Below are 24,090 nucleotides of genomic sequence, written 5' to 3'. Positions count from 1 at the left end.
GAAGGTTACAGTAACTAGAAAAGAGCTGATAACTTTCAAACGGCTGAACCGATTTTCTTGGATTATAGCTAAGAACACTCTCGATCAAGCCACCTTTCAAACAAAAATAATTAAATTAAAATCGGGCCATTAGTTTAGGAGCTACGATGCCACAGACAGATACACAGTCAAACTTATAACACCCTTTTTGGGTCAGGGGTAAAAAAGGTGGTTGATGATCACTAAATGACTACAGGCTTAACTAGCTTATACCCGCGAATTACAAACCTATTTCACCTCCTTAGAGATTGAATTTCCAAAAATCCGTTCTCAGCGTTTGTCTTCGTCATACCTAATAGCTTTGCGTCCAATCCGTCCAGTAGTTTAAGCTGTGCGTTGATATATCAGTCAGTCAGTCAATCACATTTTCGTTTTATAAATTAAGGTGTTCAATACCTCCAATTAGCTCACAGTCTTGCACTAATACAAAGTTTGTTTTCCCAAGTTACCATACGTCAAGTGATTTCGGAGTATAATAAAAGGTTTTAAGAAAGCCACAAAGCATAATTTGTTAAAATTCAATGTTCCACCACAAACAAGCCACAGCACCCGCGCGCTGTCGGGGAGAGAGGCAAAGCGGAAAAGTGTAACAAATAAATCATTTCCAGCAGCGGTTCTGACGTCGAAAATATTTTCGTTTCGCTAAACCTTGACATATTTTACTTTTAAAACGTTAAAACGGTTTTTTTTCGTTCGACGGTCTTATGTGCCAGCCAGGTAACCTCCCAGTGTGACTGGATGCTGCTGGTCCCTTTTGGATGCGTCCGAGGGGAAGAGCAGTGTTCGGGCCGGTGCGCCCCGGTAACATGGCTAATAATTTCTCTTCGGAAATATTGTTGGCTATGGCTAATGACCTGGCAGGGGGGGAGGTTTCTCCGCGTGTCCCTCTGACTAGCAGAGGGCACAGTGGATGAAGCGGAGGATGGGACGCGGGCGACGTGCGCGTCCCTAGGTCGGGGGACGCACTTCGTTGGTGCGTCCCGGAGGTGCGTCGATGGGGACCGAGCAGGTCCCCGGTGGAGGGTCTGCCTTGGCAGACGTCGCTGGCTGGGTCGCGGTTGTTTGCTTTGGCCGTTCCCGTGACCCAGTCGCCAGGCGACGCGCAGTAGCGCCGCTGGGGTTTAGTGGGTATTCCGGTCGCCTCTCGGCCGGCGAGTCCCACATACCCTCCCTCCGGGGGGGATGCGTAAATGCATTCCCCAGCGTCAACAAAAAAAAAAAAAAAAAAATATCGCTTTAACCGTTTACTAAGAGGTTTGCTAAAATGTACTCATTAGAGAGTTTTTGATCACGTAGAGACTTTCTCTCTAAGCTCGAGTTTCTCCACGTTATCAAATCAGAAATTAAGAAATCCGTAGAAGAACCCAAGTAGCCTTTTTTTTGGCCAGGGGGAAATATTCTTAAGGTAGGTAGGTAGGTAAAAAGGTACCCGGTCGGGTTATGTGGGATTTCTACCCATTAAAACCTCCTCCGTGGCTCCTCTCAGCATATATTGAGAAGCTCTGGGAACTCTGAAGAACGTGTGCCAGCGCCTCTCTCGCGCGACGCCCATTGGCTCATCCAGGAGGATGAGGAATTAAAAATCCAAAATGGATTCGTTGAAAATTAAAAAAAGTGTTATGTCTTGCACGATGCAATCGTACGGAACCCTTCCAGTACGACACCGACTCACACTTTGCCGATGTTTTTATTTGTGTTTTCTTTTTATTTCAAGTTACCATGATGTTGAAAATTTGGAACGACCCAGTTGCAATGACGTGTACCGATTGTGGTGATTTATGAACTGTTGTTACATGTCAGAGCTTGACATTTCGATAAAAACGCCTGGTCGAAGATTTATTTATTTTAATAAAGCCACCTACAATAGGTAATACCACAGAGTACCTACCAATACTTTTTACCCGACAGCCCAAAAAAAGGAGTGTAATGTTTTCAGAGTTCATGTAAGTAGGTATTTATCTATAGGTATGATTTTCTTTATTCCACCACAACTCCTAAAATCTTGAACAGATTTGGTTGTATGGGATATCGTCACAATCCTTACTTCATCTCAAGAGACTAGGACTCAAGGCTAGGAATGAAAAAAATGCAATATGGCAGCTGCTGTATGGCACCCTTATGGCACCATTTTCAAATGTAATTTTTTTTTCATAGTAAATTAGTAAAAATAGTAATATTGTCCCAAAGCCACCATGATCCAAACTTCATAGTCGCTGATCGTTCCTCTCTGTGTTGGGGACCGGACAATACGCAGAGAAACTTTCCGAGTCTATAAAATAACGAAGGTTTGGCATCATCGATGTAGTCTGGCAAGCGTTGGGTCTTAGACCTTAGTCCATCCATTTATCCAATCCAATTCTGTTTTCAATCCCCACGAAAGTCATAACTTAGTTCGCTTCTTGCCGTGAGTGAAACATGCTGAGTTGGAAGTCACGATAAAAGATTGCGAGTTTCTTTATTGATCGAGACAAGATTTTAATTCCGTTTTCAATCAGTTCATCCCCGCGAGAGTCATAACTCAGTTGTCAGAGAGTACCGTGAGCGAAAGAGTTCCCAGTCTGAGGCTACGCCGATCATTTGTCACGATAAAAAATTAAGGGATTAGTGAAACAGAAGGGATAAAGCGAAACAACTGGATGAGTTGAAGCGAATAAAAAGCCATTCCTATATGTTATTAAACCACATTATTAATACAGACAAGATTTTAATTCCGTTTTCAATCAGTTCATCCCCGCGTGAGTCATAACTCAGTTGTCAGAGAGTCGCCGTGAAACAGCTCGCGGGCTGATTTGAAACAGATCGTTTGTCAGGATGAAAGATTGCGGTCTTCTTTTTGCGATTCGTTCAATTCATGAACGAAACAATAGGATGAACGATTTTATTGGTAATTAATCTTGTGAGACAATGTTTATTAAAAGTGGAGTTTTATGGGATAAAAGCGATTATCTAGATATCCTAAAATTATATAAATGCGAAAGTGTGTCTGTCTGTTTGTCTGTCTGTCTGTCTGTCTATCTGTCTGTCTGCTAGCTTTTCACAACCCAACAGTTTAATCGATTTTGATGACATTCGGTACGAACTTAGGTTAAAATTTACATCCCGAGGACGGACATAGGCTACTTTTTATCCCCGAAAACTAAAGAGTTCCCACGGGATTCTTAAAGACGCATCCGTTTAACCAATTTTTACGAAATTTGGTACAAAGGTAGCTTACGTACAACTTTTTATCCCGGAAAAACAAATGGCTTCCACGGGATTTATAAAAATCTAAACCCACGAAGACGAAGTCGCGGGCATCATCTAGTAAACGGGTTTGGTTCTTAACAGGCTGACTCTTTTTGTAAATATCGTAACTACGAGTACCGATGTATGTAGAACAAGTGTAAATTAAAAATTTATAACACCCCCGACGATCCAAAGTATTTGAGTTTTCCAAAACATCATTTTCAAATAAATAATTATGGCAACGTCCATCTTGACAGCTTGACATTTGTCTATTGACATAATATTATGAACCTAACGGTTATCTAACCTTCTTTTCTACAAGAAAACTAGAAAAGAGCTGATAACTCTTAAACGGCTGAACCATTTTTTTTAGATTATAGCTAAGAACACTCTCGATCAAGCCACCTTTCAAACAAAAAAAAGAAAATTTAAATCGGTTCATTCGTTTAGGCGCTACGATGCCACAGACAGATACACAGATACACAGATACACAGATACACAGACACACAGATACACAGATACACACGTCAAACTTATAACACCCCTCTTTTTGGGTCGGGGGTTAAAAACTATGTCAACTCAATTTCAATCTTTAATGGCTGGGGACTAATGGGGGGGGGGGGGCATTTAAATCTCACCATGTTTTAAACTTTACGTTATATGGTATTAATTGGGTTTGCATTAAAAAAGTATATAAGACTATGTCAGTTCCTGAATTACTGTCTCAAAATATTTTGGCATGATCAAAAAAAGACCACCGCTGGAATCCCAAGCGAATATTTCTAGAAAACAAAGTCACGAAATCGTATAAATCCGCCATTATTACGGCCCCCGACCTCCATGATATCAAAACATCGAAGAGGGTTTATATTGTGCCACCCACTACGAATACGGTGGCACATTTCACAACTTCACAGTTATTTTTTTAACAAAAAATGATGAAAAATTTAACAATGGTCTGAAACTTTTAATTCCATTATTTTTGTTGTGAATTCCCATAAAAAATTGTGTGCAATTTTTTCACGTTATTTTTGGTGATGGAATCTGTTTGCAGATTTCAATTTTTATCCTATCACTTATAGGTACTAAACTAGCCGATGCCCGCGACTTCGTTCCCTTGGATATCAGTTTTTAAAAATCCCGTGGGAACTCATTGATTTTCTAGGATAAAAGTAATCTATGTGTTAATTCAGGATAAAATCTATCTCCATTGCAAATTTCAGCCAAATCCATCAAGTAGTTTTTGCGTGAAAGAGTAACCAACATCCATACATACATAAAAACTTTCGCGTTTATAATATTAGTAGAATTAACGTTTATCTAAGTCTGACAATTGACAGGTATTATAGCTTTACAGTGATTCTTAGCTTCTTTATCATCATCGTTTAATTAGCAGGGGTCACGCCTCAGAATGAGAAGGGCTTAGGCCAGAGTCCTTCACGCTGACCAATTGCAGATTGGCAATCTACACACACCTTACAGACCATTACGGAAAACTTCAGGCATACGGGTTTCCTCACGGTGTCTCCCTTCACCGTTAAAGCAAGTGATATTTTATGCTTTAAGCACAAAAAGGTATGTGTGTCAGGATCAAATAGGAGGCTGAAATTTTAAGGAGGTGGAAGATAGGTTTTCTGTTTTATTTATTATTTTATTTAAAAAAACATACCTACTTACATTTCAAATATTAACATTTCAATGTCCGTTCGGTGCATCGGAAACCTGGTTGGGTTTATACACCGGTATTAGATTCTACAAAACGGTTTAAAAATCAAATTAATTGTACTGGCAAGAATATCATGGACAATGTCGCGAGTAAAAGCTAGTACATATCAGTATTGCAAAGAAGGGTGAGTCGGGGTGAGTCCACGTCATAATACGATTCGGTTCAAAGTGGTTTTCTCGGTTAGAGGATTTCTTATTCTGCCAATAAACCCGTTGGTCACGTCGGGCGAATTTCATCGAATAACGGATTGTTTTTTTATGATCAACAAAGGACGCATATTGTGTTTTTATAAGTCAAGATATTTTTAGCTCGAGTCTTACACAACACGTATCTACTTCCTACAAAAAAGAAAAGATATTTATAGTGCCTCGGAAATGTAACTTATAAAAGTGTTGCCATATTTTCTTGTATATTTTACACTTTTCTCGGTAAAGAAAGAGGTCAATATAACATTTCTAGGTTGGTACTTTTTTGCAAGATATACCTAGGTACTTGCGCATGGAAATTTGTATTTGGAAGATATTTAATGAGGCAAGAAAAAGGTAGAATGTCTTTTCTTTTCTCTGTGTCTTCAGTTCGATTTCAGATTTGTCCAATTTAGAGAATAAAAGGCTTCATTTGCAAAGGTTTACCGGCAAGCGAAGCATTTATATTTGCTGATACTTCATTGATTTAATTATGTCATGTAGGCTTATGGCGGAAAGCGGGTGGATGAGGGGCCTATGCCCAGCAGTGGACGTATACAGACTGATTGTATGGGCTGGAAGGCTTATTTTACCGACGTCTACGATGTGTTAATAAGACTCTACCACCGGTTTGCGAAGCAAAAGAAAAACCGACAAAATATACCTAACTCTATTAACTACTCTTTTCAACAAGTGTAAATTAAAAATTTATAACACCCCCGACGATCCAAAGTATTTGAGTTTTCCAAAACATCATTTTCAAATAAATAATTATGTATTTAGGCAACGTCCATCTTGACAGCTTGACATTTGTTTATTGACATAATATTATGAACCTAACGGTTATCTAACCTTCTTTTCTACAAGAAAACTAGAAAAGAGCTGATAACTCTTAAACGGCTGAACCAATTTTTTCATATTATAGCTAAGAACACTCTCGATCAAGCCACCTTTCAAACAAAAAAAACTAAATTAAAATCGGTTCATTCGTTTAGGTGCTACGATGCCACAGACAGATACACAGATACACAGATACACAGATACACAGATACACAGATACACAGATACACAGATACACAGATACACAGACACACAGATACACAGATACACAGATACACACGTCAAACTTATAACACCCCTCTTTTTGGGTCGGGGGTTAAAAATCAACATCGTTATACTACAACTAATTGATGCCTGCGAGCTCGTTCGCGTGGATTTAGTTGATTTAGATTGAAAATCCCGTGGGAATTCTTCGATTTTCCAGGATAAAAAGTAGCCTATGCCATTTTCGGGGTAGCTACTCGTATAACTATGCTAAAAATCGAGTAAATCCATTGCTCCGTTGCGGCGTGATTGGCGTGAAGGGCAAACCGACAACCACACTTTCGCATTTATAATATTAGTGATTACCAAACAAATAGTTTGAAGCAAAATTCCGTCCAGTGACTAATATAATGAAGGAAAGGTTTATCTAATATCATTAAGTTCCTCAAAAGCTAAGCTAATTATGAACATAATAAATCACTCACGAAAACCCATATATAACATAGTTAGTGGATTAATAAATAAACAAAAAGCTGCGAGGAACCCTATTAGGTCTGAGTGAATATTAGCCCCGAACTGAGCATTACGTAGGCAGGGTGTGTAACAAATAGGCGGGCTTAATAAGCAGACCCTACCATTCAGAAAGTTATGTACGAATGCTACAAGGGAAAGAGAAAATTAACAAAATATACCAAAATATACAATATAATGTGTATAATATAAGGAACCAAAAGCTTAATTTGCTATAATCCGCCAAACTAAATCTGTATGGTGCAGCATGCAGCATGCGACATGCATCGCCCGCCCTCCCACTGATAAACATGCAGGAAAAGCCAGGTGCCCAAAGCCACCTTGGTGGCTGGCTTATCCTGCATGTTTAAGCTTTTGGTCATGGACTTCCGCAAAATAACGTCTGCTTCTATACTAATGGGTATATGCTACGTTCAAACACCAAAGACGCTCATGGAGCTACCAAATAGCTCACAACGTATTGTGGCCACTGTCCACGACGCGAAATTCTACAATTGCTAAAACGCGTCGTGAGCGATTTCATAACAGCCATAACACGAGTTTAGCGTTGTGGACGCTTTGCAATGACCACAACGCGTTGTGTTGTGAGCTATTTTTAATCCCCGACCCAAAAAGAGGGGTGTTATAAGTTTGACGTGTGTATCTGTGTATCTGTCTCTGGCATCGTAGCTCCTAAACTAATGAACCGATTTTAATTTAGTATTTTTTGTTTGAAAGGTGGCTTGATCGAGAGTGTTCTTCGCTATAATCCAAGGAAATCGGCTCAGCAGTTTGAAAGTTATCAGCTCTTTTCTAGTTACTGTAACCTTCACTTGTCGGGGGTGTTATAAATTTTTAATTTACACTTTTTTCGCTCAGTGGACGTTTTCGTTAGTATACCAAAATGTTTAAAGACATCAATAAATAAAGAAAGCAATAACCAACCTTACCGAAGGTTTTAAAGTAACGATTGTTTCCTCGGCTGTTCGCTCACAGTTTACGATGCAAGCTTACGTTCGATAGTGACTGCGAGCGGGAAATGCAAACAATACGAGTACCACACGTATGCGAAATATGTGACAGACGAAAATATACAAATGTATGTTAACCACGCGAAGCTTTATTTACCTACCAATATATAAGTTATCGTATATCCTATATTAGGATGTTGATTTTCTATTTATTTAAAATAGTAATGATTCGCCCGCGGGTTCATTATTTTTGTAAATTACGACTTGTCTAGTATTATGTACGTCGTGTATGTTGATTTATTAATTCCATAGAAATAGATGATCAAAATTGTGCCCAAGTACCTACTGTATAGGTACTGTATGACATAATATTGTATGACATAATATTGTATATCAAATCTTTGAAAAGAGCGACCGCCGAGTGTCTTGCTGGTTCTTCTCGGTAGGAAGGGCATTCCAAACCAGTGGTAGATGCTTTTGACGATTCAAAAGAACTTGTAAAAGTATAATTGAATAAAAATATTTGGAATTTTGAATTTTATAAGATTATTTTTAAAAATTTATTAGAATTGTCAAAATAGTACACAATTTAATTTATCTGCGGACAGATTATGCATAATTTCGATGTTTAGATCGTGAACTGGATATAATTAGATTTTTGTGATAGCAATCACGCTCTAATTAAATTATTTATTTTGCCATTATTTTTATTTAGATTAAAACTCTCGAATAACATCTACGTGTTGATCTTGTGTTCTTCGCGTAGGTTTTGGGAGGATATTCCGATAATTCAGTAAAAATATTTAAATTATACCTGCTTTTCTAAGTGACGCTTATAGTTCCTAGCTGCCGAACAAATTCAGGCATGGTTGAGTTTATTCACGTATGTGATTGTTTAGTAGCCCGTGCTGTTTCGGTAGAGTTGACTACAATTTCGGCATCGGTCAAATTAACATGTCAAGCCTGGAACAGCTTGTATTTTATTTAGCACACTGATAAAATACTGCCCAGCTACTCCGGTTTTCTGTCCGGTTCTCCTTGCCATCCTACATTATTTCATGAAAAATTAAAATCAATGAAGTTGCCAACACGATTTAAAATTTGATGATACATGCTCCGAGAGACGAAAGTCAAAGTCAAAAGATAAAGGAAACTATTCATACTTAATCCATACTTAATATTATAAATGCGGAAATGTGTCTGTCTATCTGCTAGCTTTTTACGGCCCCATCCGTTTTACCGATTTTGACGAAATTTGGTACGGAGACAGCTTGCATCCCAGATAAAGGCAACTTTTTATTCCGGAGAATCGAAGAGTTCCCATGAGATTTTTATGAAACCTAAATCCCCGCAGACATATGCTGAGGGCTACCATGATGCGAAGGGAAGAGAAAGAAAAAGAAGAAAAGAAGAAGATAGAGATTTAGGAGGTCAGCATGATGTAATGCCACGCAGTTCCGTGCTCACCTTGGCAGACATGGGGAGGTTATTTTAGTCCGTGCAAGTCGGACACACCCTGCCAGCAGGCAGATGTCCGTATGGATTTTTCCTCCCCCGAAGAAAAAAAAACCTCCGACCCAAAAAGAGGGGTGTTATAAGTTTGACGTGTGCATCTGTGTATGTGTGTATCTGTCTGTGGCATCGTAGCTCCTAAACTAGTGAACCGATTTTAATTTAGTTTTTTTTTGTTTGAAAGGTGGCTTGATCGAGAGTGTTCTTAGCTATAATCCAAGAAAATCGGTTCAGCCGTTTGAAAGTTATCAGCTCTTTTCTAGTTACTGTAACCTTCACTTATCGGGGGTGTTATAAATTTTTAATTTACACTCTTGTTCTATTGTGATCCTACCTATTCTTGCAAATTCAGTAGTAGGTAGTAGGTAGTAAAAGATCGTGGATACGATATAATGTGAACTAGGTATAGGTTTTCAAGCGTTAACGTAAGTCTGCTCTGCCCGAATGGCTAAAGAGCCAAATGTTTACGTTTCATGGAGTCCAAGCAACGACCAACGCCTCGATCGTGACTCTGCTTCAGAGATCGTAAACAGTGGATGGGAGCATAAAATATTCCACACCTAAAATAGCAGCGAATATATTTCTATTTTATACGAAAGATTGTGAAAGATTTTGAATAGAAGCAGGCGTTATTTTGCGGAAGTCCATGATATACAAGGAACCAACACCTTAAGCTATAATTCGCTAAACTAAACAAATCTGTATGGTGCAACATGCACTTTGGTATTGTAAGGTCTACATCTCCTGAGGAGGCTCCGGCGTCGGGGCGAAACGTGCGTCGAGTGGTGTTGGCATTTGTGTGGTGCTGCGTGGTGGTGGTGCGTATTGCTTGCTTGGTGGCTGGCTTTTTCTACATGTTTAGCAGTGGGCGGGCGGGTGGTGTATGTCGCATGGATGTTACACCATACATATTTGTTTGGTGTAGCGGATTATAGCCAATTAAGGTTTAGGTTCCGTGTATATTGTGAAAGATTTTGATTTAGAGAAATTGATCAACCCATTGCCGGTCGACCATTGAGCACAGGTCTCCTCTCGGAATGAGAAAGGTTTAGGCCAAAGTCCGCCACGCTGGCCAAGTGTGGATTGGCAGACTTTACACACCTTTGAGAATATTATGAAGAACTCTCAGGCATGCAGGTTTCCACACGATGTTTTTCATTACCGTTAATGTAATTGATATACTTATTTAATTGCTTAAAACGTCCGCAGGTAACTCTAGAAAAATTAGAGGTGCCTGGGATTGAACCCCTGACCTCCCGAATAAGAGATAGACATCTTAACCAGTAGGCTATCACGGCTCTTAGTTATATTTATAAATATGATGGTGTTTTTAAGGAAATTTCTAAATAATTTTAAATACATATTAAAAATAATTGTGGAACCGGCAGGATTATAATGAATAGTTATAAAATATGTCCCTTTTTATGTGGGTTAACAACACCAGATAGCAGGATTTAAGAGACACATTTGGAATGCCCAAAACAATAAATCTCAATAAAAACGTCTAAAAGACAAAATGTAAACGAGATACCACAGTCGGCGGGTGACTCATAAAGCCAGATTATGTAAATGAAAACGTATTACAGAGTACTGTGCATGTACTACATGTACGACTCTCCAGATTGACTGACTATTCCGGGCAGCTACGACCGACTTTGCTTAAACTTCAGGCTTTATTAATTTATGCTTCGCATTTGCGTAGTGTTATTTAAAACAAAATCGATTTTTTTTTTCATTTTTCGAAAATATTTGGTAAGTTCTGAACACATCAATAGGCAGGATGACTATTGACTAGGGATATATCCATTTAGCCCGCATACGAAGTCGATTTTGTGTTTAAATATAAAAATTACAAACAAAAATGTCACCCAAATCACTGTAACGAGGCAGTAAAGTAACAAGTGTAAATTAAAAATTTATAACACCCCCGACAAGTGAAGGTTACAGTAACTAGAAAAGAGCTGATAACTTTCTAACGGCTGAACCGATTTTCTTGGATTATAGCTAAGAACACTCTCGATCAAGCCACAAACAAATAAAACTAAATTAAAATCGGTTCATTAGTTTAGGAGCTACGATGCCACAGACAGATACACAGATACACACGTCAAACTTATAACACCCCTCTTTTTTGGGTCGGGGGTTAATAAATAAAGATTATTTTGTGCTTTATATATTCTAGCTCGCTTCGTAGCAATTTTGTAGTTTTAACATCTTTTGTGTTTTATCCCCCTTGTATAATTATTCTGTGAGCTATATAAACTGTTATTAATTATTTTATCACTGCTCAAGCTTCGAATGAAAATAAGAGCACATCCAAATAAAATATGTACTCATGTGCAGTACAGTAAGTACATCCATAGAGTGATTATTAAATAGACACGAAGGAACACGAGTGAAATTGAGGGTTTGCACCGAGCGCTGAGTTTGCTCAGTAAAAACAAACAGAAATTCACATGTTTCCCTTTGACACGTTCATTCGTGATAACCCTAGCTAACCTGTGCATTTGGTCATGATGGATTCTGGTAAAGGAAGCTTAAAGGATTATGCGGCGAGCATGTTTTAATTGCGGCAATATTACTAGTCCTTTGCAAACTATATAGGATTTCGGAGAGTGTGCCCAAGATCTTTTTGACCCGGGTTCTCTTTTACCTTTCATCGTAAAGGTCTACCTACACTCATACGTAGTACCCCCTACCACGGACGTACGGAGCGATTTGCTTCCTCGTTTCTAATCCGAACCGTCAGGATATGGAACGCCCTTCCAGCAACAGTTTTGCCCATTTTTAATATAGATACCTTCAAGTCAATAGTGAATAGGTATCTTTTAGGCAAGCGCGTTCCATCTAAGGTCTAAGGCTGCATTATTACTTGCCAGCACTACATCAGGTCTGATTGCAGCCAAACTCTAGTCCATAAATTTAAAAAAAAAAAACTAATCACTATTTTTAACAGCATAAAACACGTATTTGATGATATTCCATAAGGATAATCATGCCTGATGGAAAGCAATGATGAGGTCATTGCTTTTCAAGGGTTTAAGGGTTGCATTTTCAAAAATCCTTTCTTAGCGGGTGTCTACGTAATAATAGGGCATGTGTGGGGGGTAGCTTTCCCCGGGTATCGAACCTCGCCCCCAACCCCGAGGTGCAATAAAAATGCGCTATGTCGTTCTGCAGTCTCCAGCCAAGCGTAGTGAGGCAGCGATTTTCCCAGCTTTCCGATTTTCTTGTCGCTGACTCTTGTTCGGTGATCAGTGGAATGTCCAGTCAAGACACCCCCGCGTTTATATATATTTTTGCCCAATTATCTAGAATATTCGCTGCCTCACCCCCTCTGTGGTTAAGCCTTTATTTTTCCCATTTTCTATTTACATATTATGTTGATTCCTTAACTAATACTTAGTCTAGTTTATTTACAATACCTAGAATCATGCATGCTTACTCTGCGACATCTATTTTCCGAATAACGGCGGAATTTCGGATTTTGCATATTTATATGACCCTGCCCCGCACCACCGAGGCTATAAATATCACCCGCGCCAGGTCCCCGCATTCATTTCGCGAGACGCGGTTGCAGCGAAAGTATGCATGTTACAAGTACAATTTGGTATGCTAGACGTCTTGATTTATCTAGACTACCTATAATAAATGTTCTACATATGTTACTTTACTAAATAATTACATAAATTAATTCTAGTGTTTGAATCTAGATTTCCTAGGTCTTTACTTCTTATATTTGCAGTCTTTGGTTTTAAAAGGCTAGATCTCGATCAAATGAATCGTTTACAACATATTATTTTCCTGTTCTCTAATTAATCTACGGGCAATGGATTAAAGAAATTGTACAACCTTAAGTCCTAGGTTTTAGCCTTTTGCCTAAAACCTAGGTGTACTGTTTTTTCCCAGATTAGGGATCGCGCTAATCTTTATTCGTATAAACAAAAAACATTTACAATTATTCAATACTTTCTAAGTTATTTACATTTTTCCTTAATAACTATATCGAGTTATATTTCCGCAAATACTAGACCTAGATTCTATTTATTATTGGTTTTACATAGTTTTCTTAGTTATCTACCTATACTTATACTTTAAATCAATGTATTCTTTATTAATTTGCCAAATTCTTATAATTTTCTGCTCGCTCATGTAGTTACTTCGCCAGTCTTGCAGCGGAACGCGGCTCCGTCGTGCACATAATTTTCAATCTTAGAATGCTCGCTCCTGATTGGTCGAGAGCGCCTTTCTGCTCGCTCCTGTAGCTATTTCACCGGTCTTGCATCGGAGCGCGGTTCGTCGTGCACATTTCTCCCGCCGGTCGCAGCATGCGGCTCTAATACTGGTAGCACGACGATCCTCTTGCTTGGTCTTTTCAGCACGTGCCCGTTGCTCGTCGTCACGTCCACGACGCGTACTTCGTCGTCCGGCCCTGGATATACTCGAGATACTCGTCCTCGTGGCCATACGTTCCTGGGTAGGTTTGGATCGCAGATGATGACTAGATCGCCGACTTTGGGGTGAGAGCCGGTATGGTAGGGCTCCCGCCGCTGTCGTAGCTGGCTTCGCTTTTCTTAATTTGCATATCGGACAGCTCCTTATAACACTTTTCACCGTAGGTCGTATTCGCGTGATCCAGTATCGTTGTCGTAACTCGTTCACAGTCAACTCGACGCCGCCGTGATGCATTTTTTCGTGTACATATTGTATATACATTTTTGTATATTTATGTTTTCCATCTAGCAGAGAAGGGTTGACCGTTTCCATGGTGATTTCCGTAGTCGCTTTGATTCTTCCCCGTAGACGAATTAGCCCATCATTTTCTAGGTAAACACTCAGACTTGCGAGCTTGTCACGTGGGCCGGGGGCGTTTCCCCGTATGATGCGTTCTCTTTCACTCGCGTATGATTGTGCTTGCACTTCTCGCACCCATAGTTTTTCCGCTTTTAGAACGTAATCTGATTCCAAATGCACGAATTTTCTTTTTTCCCTTCTCATCACACTCGTACTTGAGTCCTTTTCAATTTTTCGGCCCCTTGTCCAGCTAGGATCTTCTATGGGATTCGGTTTCGTACGTTTTCTTTTCGTTGCGTCGTATTTTTCCTTGAGAACCGGATCGCGGTCTAACTTTTTTTCTAAAGTCTTCAATCGCTTGAAGGCGTCATCGTAGTTGTTAGGTACAACGAAGTCATCTTGTTTCCATAGCAACGAAGTTTCGAAGCGGCCATCGGGCAATCTTCTACTATTTTCCTTTTGAATTTTCATCGCGCGTTCTTCTGGATCACTCTTCTGTCTTCTGGGATTGATACCGAGAGCTTCCATGTTGAAGAACTCCTTCCTCATATTTTCCATTTTGTTATCTTGTTCCTTGAGTATAATGTGACCACAGAAGGCGACATTCTCGTGATATGACGTGCGACATCCGTGTAGAACCCATCCTAGTCGTGTATTTGAAGCCACCGGTTGATCTCGACGACCGGTACGGATCTCCAATGCCGACAATAACTCCCAGTTATCTTGACCGATAAGTATCTTCGGGCTCGCGTTCTTGTATATCAATTTATCTTCAATTTCCTGTAGGTGGACGCAGTCCCTTAGTTCTCTTTGTTCGATATTCTGTTTCGTAAACATAAGGCGTTGTACTGTGCGGGCGTTTCGTAACGTAAACTCTTCTTCATTGAACCGTCCTCGTATCTTGACGTCGACGCGTCGGCTGTTTTCGTGCCTCACTGTTTCATTAAGGCCTTGTACCCACATAGGATCCCGCGGCCCATCGAGCTCCAATATTTCCGCCAGGTTTTCGTCGATCAACGTGATAGTGCTGCCGTCGTCCATAAGGGCGTAGGTATCGACGCGGGCACCGGTGGGTCCCGTGAGCGTGACCGGTGCAATCTTCAAGTATGCTTGTCGGCTTCTATTGCTGGCGTTTTTCACGATTTCCACCGTAGACGTGACTTCAGCGACGACCGGCGATGACGGCGACGGTGAAGCCTCTCTTTTCTTGTGATGGAGAAGTCGATGATGCGACATACTGCAGCCGTCGTGACCACACTTCTTGGCCCTGCACGTAGACCGACGATGCGGGCTTCTTAGACATAGGAAACAGATACGATGCTTCTTTACAATTTCCCAGCGTTCGTTCGTGTTGACGTCACGGAAGCATTTGCACTCGGGTAACTGGTGGTCTAATCTGCAAACAGGACATTGTTCCTTCTTGGTATTCTGCTCTTTCGTGGAGTAGGTATGCTCGATCCTCTTCTTCGTATACCTCTCATTATACCCTGAGATGTCTTCAGGTTGCGCGTACGCTCCGCACTTGTCCGCCTCTTCATTTAAAAATGTCGCGAGTTTCTTCAAATCAGGAATGTCCTCCTTTTCCTTCGCAGCATAGTCATACCACGCTTTTCGTAAAATCGGCGTTAATTTTTCTATCGTGGCCTTCACCAACTCTGGATTGTACATATATTGAATTTTCTTCAAGGCTTCCAATGTAGCTATTATATTCGATACTTTGTTTGCAAATATACATAGGTCACGTGGGCTATCACTTAATTTTCCAAGCGATTTTATTTTCTGTATTTCGCTTATTGCCAATGCATCAGGTCTCCCAAATCTTCTTTCCAGAGCTTCCATGATATTCTTTGGATCTGGTGAGCTGATGAATAGACTGCTGATAGCTTCATGCGCCGCCCCCTTGACGCTGCGGCGCAGTCTTGATACATTTTCCGTTTTTGAAAATAACCCCTTGGTTTCTTCATAAGCAGCGCGAAACGTTAGCCAACTACCGGATTGCCCATTGAACACCGGCAGCTCCTGGAGGTACTTCGGTGCGTCTCTCGTCGTCCGTACTGCTTGACTGAGAGCTGTTGCCAGTGAGGTAACATCTACGTTGAGTGGCTGACGCGCAGGCCGGTTTTCTTCTTCCCGGTGTTCGCATTTTCCGTCGTCGTGTCGACTGCGAGCGCCCTGTCCTCGTCCTTCATTGTTCACCTTTTCTGATTTTCCCTCCAGCCATTCTTGAACGTGGCTAGAACGTTCCTCTTTTTCTTCATCTTCATTTTCCGATGCTGACGCCAGGTCCTCTTCGTCCGTAGCGGCAGCGTGATGCTTTTCCAATTGTGCTTGAGCGAGAGCGATAGATGCTCGGATCTCTTCTAACTTCAGGGCGGCCAGTTTTTCCTTCAATTCAGCTTCTTTCAGCTTTCTTGACCCGGAGCGATGTGACTTCGTCGGCATGGCGCGCCCGGAGTCCCCTGTTGGTTTTGCCGTGACGTTAGAAGATGTCGTGTTTTCCGTGGAATTTTCCGTGGACGTGGTTGATCCACTTGTGGTGGTACGATCTGTACCCTCGGAGGTTGTGGTGCGTTCTGCACTCTCCGATGTGGCCGCTGACGTGTCGCGGCTTGATGCAGCAGTAGGTCTTGAGACGGAGTCCCTCACACCGCTGGTGGCAGTAGGTCTTGAAGTGGTACTTCTCACACCGCCGGGATGATTCTCACTGACTGGAACAATATTTTCCGACGCGTTGGCTTGAGACCGCGTTGTAGGCATTTTCTTGATTTTCGATGACCCGCACTTGGTTCTGTAGAATTTTCCTTTAATCCGGCTCGAAGGACCAGAAAATGTGGGGGGTAGCTTTCCCCGGGTATCGAACCTCGCCCCCAACCCCGAGGTGCAATAAAAATGCGCTATGTCGTTCTGCAGTCTCCAGACAGGCGTAGTGAGGCAGCGATTTTCCCAGTTTTCCGATTTTCTTGTCGCTGACTCTTGTTCGGTGATCAGTGGAATGTCCAGTCAAGACACCCCCGCGTTTATATATATTTTTGCCCAATTATCTAGAATATTCGCTGCCTCACCCCCTCTGTGGTTAAGCCTTTATTTTTCCCATTTTCTATTTACATATTATGTTGATTCCTTAACTAATACTTAGTCTAGTTTATTTACAATACCTAGAATCATGCATGCTTACTCTGCGACATCTATTTTCCGAATAACGGCGGAATTTCGGATTTTGCATATTTATATGACCCTGCCCCGCACCACCGAGGCTATAAATATCACCCGCGCCAGGTCCCCGCATTCATTTCGCGAGACGCGGTTGCAGCGAAAGTATGCATGTTACAAGTACAATTTGGTATGCTAGACGTCTTGATTTATCTAGACTACCTATAATAAATGTTCTACATATGTTACTTTACTAAATAATTACATAAATTAATTCTAGTGTTTGAATCTAGATTTCCTAGGTCTTTACTTCTTATATTTGCAGTCTTTGGTTTTAAAAGGCTAGATCTCGATCAAATGAATCGTTTACAACATATTATTTTCCTGTTCTCTAATTAATCTACGGGCAATGGATTAAAGAAATTGTACAACCTTAAGTCCTAGGTTTTAGCCTTTTGCCTAAAACCTAGGTGTACTGTTTTTTCCCAGATTAGGGATCGCGCTAATCTTTATTCGTATAAACAAAAAACATTTACAATTATTCAATACTTTCTAAGTTATTTACATTTTTCCTTAATAACTATATCGAGTTATATTTCCGCAAATACTAGACCTAGATTCTATTTATTATTGGTTTTACATAGTTTTCTTAGTTATCTACCTATACTTATACTTTAAATCAATGTATTCTTTATTAATTTGCCAAATTCTTATAATTTTCTGCTCGCTCATGTAGTTACTTCGCCAGTCTTGCAGCGGAACGCGGCTCCGTCGTGCACATAATTTTCAATCTTAGAATGCTCGCTCCTGATTGGTCGAGAGCGCCTTTCTGCTCGCTCCTGTAGCTATTTCACCGGTCTTGCATCGGAGCGCGGTTCGTCGTGCACAGCATGTTCGGGCAGTTGCCCGATCAGTCAGTCAGTCAATCAGTCAGCTTTCCCTTTCATATACTTAGCCTACATAATATTATAAACCCTTCTCATTCTGAGAGGAAATTCGTGCTAAGTAGGTGATCATGGTGATAATCTGTATTTCCAGGTCATTGGCAATGCAACTAAAACTGGATTAAAAGGTCTAAATTAAAAAAGTAATTCGTTGGCTATGTCGGGCCGAGATTATGTAAATGAGAGCGTATTACGGAGACCTCGGCGCTGCCATTGAGAGGTTTTGGTCGCTTTGAATCTCACTGATGATAAAAACTAACTAGGCTTTGCGAGCTCTAGGTATTTCCCTTTTATACGTACATTTACGTGTTAAATAACGACTTTCGGGCTTTATAAGCAGTGGTAACTATAGATGGACTGGTTTAAATTTTGCCCGCGCAAGTTCATCAACCCAAGCTAAAGAGCGCGCGAGCGAGACATTCGTGTGACATCACTGCGTGTTAGAAAAGGAAAGGATCTATATCGATTAATTTAACAAACGATCGAACCTTGACCCTCGGATACTTAATAACATACGGAACAAGCGACCACCAAGCGACACCACACAAAGCCTCTAAAATATAATGTAGGCACGTTTCACTCGGATACCTACTGGAGACTCGGAAAAACTTTGCAATTGTGTTTTGAATTCCATTTCAACAAACCCAACAATATCATTGAAAATTCATTTCGGGCTTTTCATTCGTTTCAATGTTAAAACTTAAATAAATATAATAACCGGTCATGAGCAAGTCGAGCATCCACACGAAGGGTCTCGTAGCAACTTACAGCATATTATTATTTTTAGGGTTTCGTACCTGAAAATGAAAATAGGAAACCTTATAGGATCATTTCGTTGTCTGTCTAAGTATCTGTCCGTCGTGTCTGTCAAGAAACCTACGGAGTGCTTCCCATTGATCTAGAATCATGAAATTTGGCAGGTAGGTTAGTCTTAAAGCACACATAATTAAGAAAAAAATCCGAAAACCGTGAATTTGAGGTTACATCACAAAAAATGTAAACATGAACAAATATTAATAATATTAGTATTTTCAACTTTCAAAGTAAGGTTACAAAGTGGAGTATCATAATATGAAGGGCTTTACCTGTACTGTACCGGACTCGCCGGCCGAGAGGCGACCGGAATACCCACTAAACCCCAGCGGCGCTACTGCGCGTCGCCTGGCGACTGGGTCACGGGAACGCCGAAGCAAACAACCGCGACCCAGCCAGCGACGTCTGCCGAGGCATCCAGGCGCACTGGGAGGTTACCTGGCTGGCGCCCCCACGCATACCTACCTGATAGTTTTTAACCGACTTCGAAAAAGGAGGAGGGTCTCAAAAGAAATTTTCAAAAGAAAAATGAAACCGACTTCAAAAACCACAAACACTAAAAAGTAAAAAATATTGTTTGTTTCTACACGTGTAATGTATGTATGAAGTCGGGCGAGCTTCACACTATTCTATTTCTAGTTTCTTTCATTATGCTCGCTCGACTTCATAAATACATTATTGGTTTGATAAATTGATATTTAGAAAATAAACTACTAGTAGTTTAATGTTGGTAATAGTAAAGTCAACAAAGTTGTGCTAAAACAACACGGTATTGCAACGCATTTTCCCAATTCCCAATTCCCAATACTCTCATAATTTATTCCCGCAGCGCGACGGACAGCCGATAAATTATTGCTGTTTTGTCTAATGTAATGTTTCAATTTTCCATAAAGTGGTCACGATCATAAATCTACCGAAATGTGCATGAATTAATTTCGGCGGTTTTAGTCAGTCAGTCACCTAGTATTTTAATTTAAGCTCCTGTGGCGATATTTAAAACCTTTACTGCTAAAGCCTTGGGAATAGGAAAAAGTCTGTCTTTTGAAGTCGAGATCTTTTGGACCGATACGTGTATTTTTGTTCTAAGCATTGTGTAATGGTAAATAATGAATAATTAGTTATACTTAGGTCTCGTTTGATAACTGCAAGATAAACTTTAGGTATCTAACAAAAACATACCCCTTACATACCCGATTCCCGTGGACCTAACGAAGCCCTCCTTTTCGAATTGATCCAACAAAAATAGTGAAATGAAAATTTGATTCTTGCAAAATAAGCTGAGCTTGGAATGGAACATTCTGGATTCTTTTGTTTTAAGTACAATTTAAATGCGATCCGTCTGTAGAGAACAAAGAAATTTCATTATGACACTCCAATATTGTTTGAAAGTCAACGTTCTTACAAGGGCCCCTGAAATTTTTGTGTTCTGCATAATAAGCGAACTCTTGGACTTTTCTTTTTGTAGAAATGTTATTTTCTCTCTTCATTATAATCATAATTTCATTTGAGACGACTGTCAAGAGCACTTGCACCATCCATTGTTTAATTTACTGAAAACGCTGCCTAAATATACCTACCTACATTTACATGATTGTCGTGTTATTTTCATTGTCTTACTATGATCAAGAAAAGTACTCAATATGTTTTGTACGGTTCTGGGTATGTGTTCAACGGTTTAACTAATCAGATGAACTAGTGCCAACAGGCGCTATAATATGCTCTACCGCAAAAGGTATAAAAACCAACCAAGGTCGAGTCGGGCCTCGCTATTTTAAGGTTTCGCATAATTATAAACATCATATTTTGGAGCCTAACTAATTATAACTTTATAACCACTATTTCCTAATTTTTTTAAGATAAAAAATTAAAAATATATATTCGCACTTTACTCAATAAGCTCTAAACAATGATACCCTATATGCTAGGGTAAGAAGCTCCTTATTCATGTAAAGTAGCCCCCTGAAAAATAATTTAATTGAATTTTTAATTCAATATTTGGTATTGGGTCAACGTTCTACATCAAACACCAAACAGGTTTGTAGCTAGCTCATTTAGTCTTCGTGCTAGAGACCTGTGACACGCGGATAGACAGACAGACAGACAGATAAACAGCAGAGTGATATTAATAAGGATCCGCTTTTCATCCTTTGGGTACGGAACCCTAAAAAGTGAAGCTTCCATTGAGGTTTTCGTAATAAAATAAATAAATGCCAGGAAGTCGAGCGAAAAATCGGAAATTTTCCTCGGCGTTTTGTCCACACAAATAAAATGGGCACGTTCCTAATATTTCAATATGATACATTCCAGCGAATTCCGCGACCGACTTTCCGCAAAATTCTTTCCTGGCCTTAGAGCTATATTTAGGACTAGCTTATGCTCGTGACTTGGTCCGCGTGGACTACACTTATTTCAAACACCTATTTTACACCCTTAAGTTTTTTTTAAGAATTTAAAAAAAAATATTTCTATATATTAGCGAATACTAACTGCATACCAAATTAATTTAAGCAATTAAATATCATTTGTTTAGCGGTAAAAGAAATCATCGTAAGGAATCCTGCATCTTGCATGCCTGAGAGTTCTCTTTTATGATGTGTGTGAAGTCTCCCAATCTGCACTTCGCCAATATCATATACTATAGCTAAACACGTCTCATTCTGACAGGAAAACTGTCCTCAGTAGTGAGCCGGTGACGGGTTGATAATGATTATGATGAGTGACTATTGATTATGTTAACTTAAAACTAAAGCTAGAGTGTTCCAAACGCGCCGTGGTCCGAGAAGAGCCTACAATAAACTGAGCCAGTATCTAATATTAGTTTTTTCTTTGCAGCCCGTACCGTATGCCACACCATAACGCTATTGGACGTGCCGCGGTGGGCTGACCCGCGGATAGAAGCAGAACTTCGCTGTAACTACACGAAGCAACCTCTTGACCCTCCACTGCACTCCGTCAAGTGGTACCGAGGCACGCATGAGATCTTCCGATACACGCCGGAAGAGGTACCTAAGCTTAGCCCTCTTTCACTCCTCTCTGCTCCACTCTGTCTCACTCGACTTCACTCCACTCTACATCACGCCAGTCGACGCGGAGTTTATAAGGTGAAAGTTACTATACTGCTGGGGTCTGTCCCTCGGATAGAAGCTTGACTTCACTGCAACTACACAAAGTAACCTCTCGACCCTCCACTGCACTCTGTTAAATGGTACCGAGGCACGCACGATATTTCCGATACACGCCGGAAGAGGTAAGCTTAACACTTTAGAGAGAGTGAGTGTATGTGCGTTTACATGATGTCCTAATAAATTAATATATAGTAGAAATTTTTAGACTGATAACAAATATAAAGCTGTAGTTTTCGCGTAGAAAATATTAAACTTTAATCTCTTAATATCTAGGGAACGAATCTCGAGAGCACCGACGCTCCAGGATTTTATTATATCAAGTCAGATTTGGAGACGACAGCGCATTTCTCAGTGTTCCGGACGTGAATGATAATACATTACTTCGCAAAAATGAGATATCTTCACTCCGAGAAAACTAAAAATGTTACTAGTAAATAAATTCCGTTTTACCATGATAAGAACATAACGAGTAGAAAAGTGTATGCTTGAAATGCGAAGAGAAATATTTGTGTAACGTTATTTTGTTGGCAGTTTCCAGTATAAAATATTTTTAATTCAGTGGTTTAAGATATAGACCATTTTTTCGGCGCGGAAAATCGAAGAATTCCTATGGGATTTTTAATATCTCTTACAGTATTTGTTACGCCGATGAACCTGCGCAGAAAGAAATTTAATTATTTGGCTTTAGTCTGCACTAATTTTGCTAATGCGACGAAAAGTGAAAGTACCTACTGTACTCAAATAGTCAAGAGTGAATAGGCATCTTCTAGGCAAGCGTGCTTGATCTTAGGTTATCACTTGCCAGTCAAGCATTTAAACAATCAATCAGGCTGTTTGCGTCCACTGCTGGACAAAGGCCATCCCAATAGCGCGCCACCTCACACAATCCTCCGCCTTCCGCAGCCACCCACTTCCTACTATCCTCTTTAGGTCGTCAGTCCAACGGGTTGGAGGTTGTCCCACACTGCGCTTGCTGAAACGCGGTCTCCACTCCAGAACACGTCTACCCCAGCGGCCTTCAGTTCTGCGCAAGCGCTAGACTATATTTTTGACGTGACAACGTCTTATAATTCGATAGAGCCGGCTGCACGCACGAAAAAACATGACTCATGCGGCGTTACCTCGCTCTGAGGCGTTCCATGTAAGGCTTGAAGTGCAAGCGAGAGCGCGGAACGAGCGACAAAGAAGCACAATCGGCCTTTGTTGTCACGTTCAACTATCGTCAGTAAACCGACTTTACTTTTTTTAAACTTAGGTGAAAAATATCAAATCTATTGCATTTTTCTTAGTGTTCTTACATTTTCTTTTGTTCCAGTATGAAAGTCGAGCATTCAACACCAGTGGAGTGTTAGTGACGAATAGTTCCTGTGACCTATTCGCTTGCGTGATCACCCTGCGCCCGGAGCCGGGCACCGCCAAGTATACCTGTGAGGTCTCCAGTGAGGGTCCTCGGTTCGCTGTAGATAGGAAATCAACCAATATGACTCTAGCAGGTAAGAGAGCTTTGACAGCACTGGAACAGATGCTGAACTCGGTCGCTTGCGTGCTCTAAATTTATAGCCTGAAAGAAACCTGAAACCTTACTTGAAAGAAAGAGCAGAGAAAGGAAGTTTTTTAGTCGGAGAAATACGTTTTTGAATTTTTTATTCGTTACATTGACGTTTTTTTCAACAGTGCTACCAGAATATGAGCCTCTCATCATTGGTCTACCGACATACGTGAACGCGGGAGAGCAGGCGCTGGTGAACTGCACGTCAGACCACTCGCTCCCCGCCGCCATGTTGGACTGGTTTGTGGACTCCGAACTGCAGGAGGTAAGAACGGAATAAGAGCCTCTTATCATTTGAGTTCATTGGTCTACCGACATTTTTCGTATATTTGGCCGCTTTTTTTTTGAATTGTGATTGCATTTACAGGTAAACTCTGTACCTTATAATACTGAATAGAATATTAAAAAAAGCACCATTGCTAGGGTAAGTGACCCGTATACCGATCTGTCGTCTTAAGCTCTAAAAAAGGCTCATTTTTGGCTCGACCTTTATTTCTTTGAT

General features: G+C 40.4%; 1 protein-coding gene across 1 annotated transcript in view; it reads left to right on the top strand.

The window, feature by feature from the left end:
• Window positions 1-24,090, top strand: part of LOC123871682 — an 87,503-nt gene that overhangs the window by 57,916 nt on the left and 5,497 nt on the right. The window contains exons 2-4 of the mRNA XM_045915591.1: window positions 21,747-21,916; window positions 23,355-23,532; window positions 23,714-23,853. Of these exons, the coding sequence (XP_045771547.1) occupies window positions 21,747-21,916; window positions 23,355-23,532; window positions 23,714-23,853 (488 nt within the window). The remainder of the gene's footprint in view (window positions 1-21,746; window positions 21,917-23,354; window positions 23,533-23,713; window positions 23,854-24,090) is intronic.

This window comes from Maniola jurtina, chromosome 14, assembly GCF_905333055.1.
Source record: "Maniola jurtina chromosome 14, ilManJurt1.1, whole genome shotgun sequence".
Lineage (NCBI taxonomy): Eukaryota > Metazoa > Arthropoda > Insecta > Lepidoptera > Nymphalidae > Maniola > Maniola jurtina.
The sequence above is the reverse complement of the archived record's forward strand: the minus strand, read 5'-3'. Positions and strand labels throughout refer to the sequence as shown.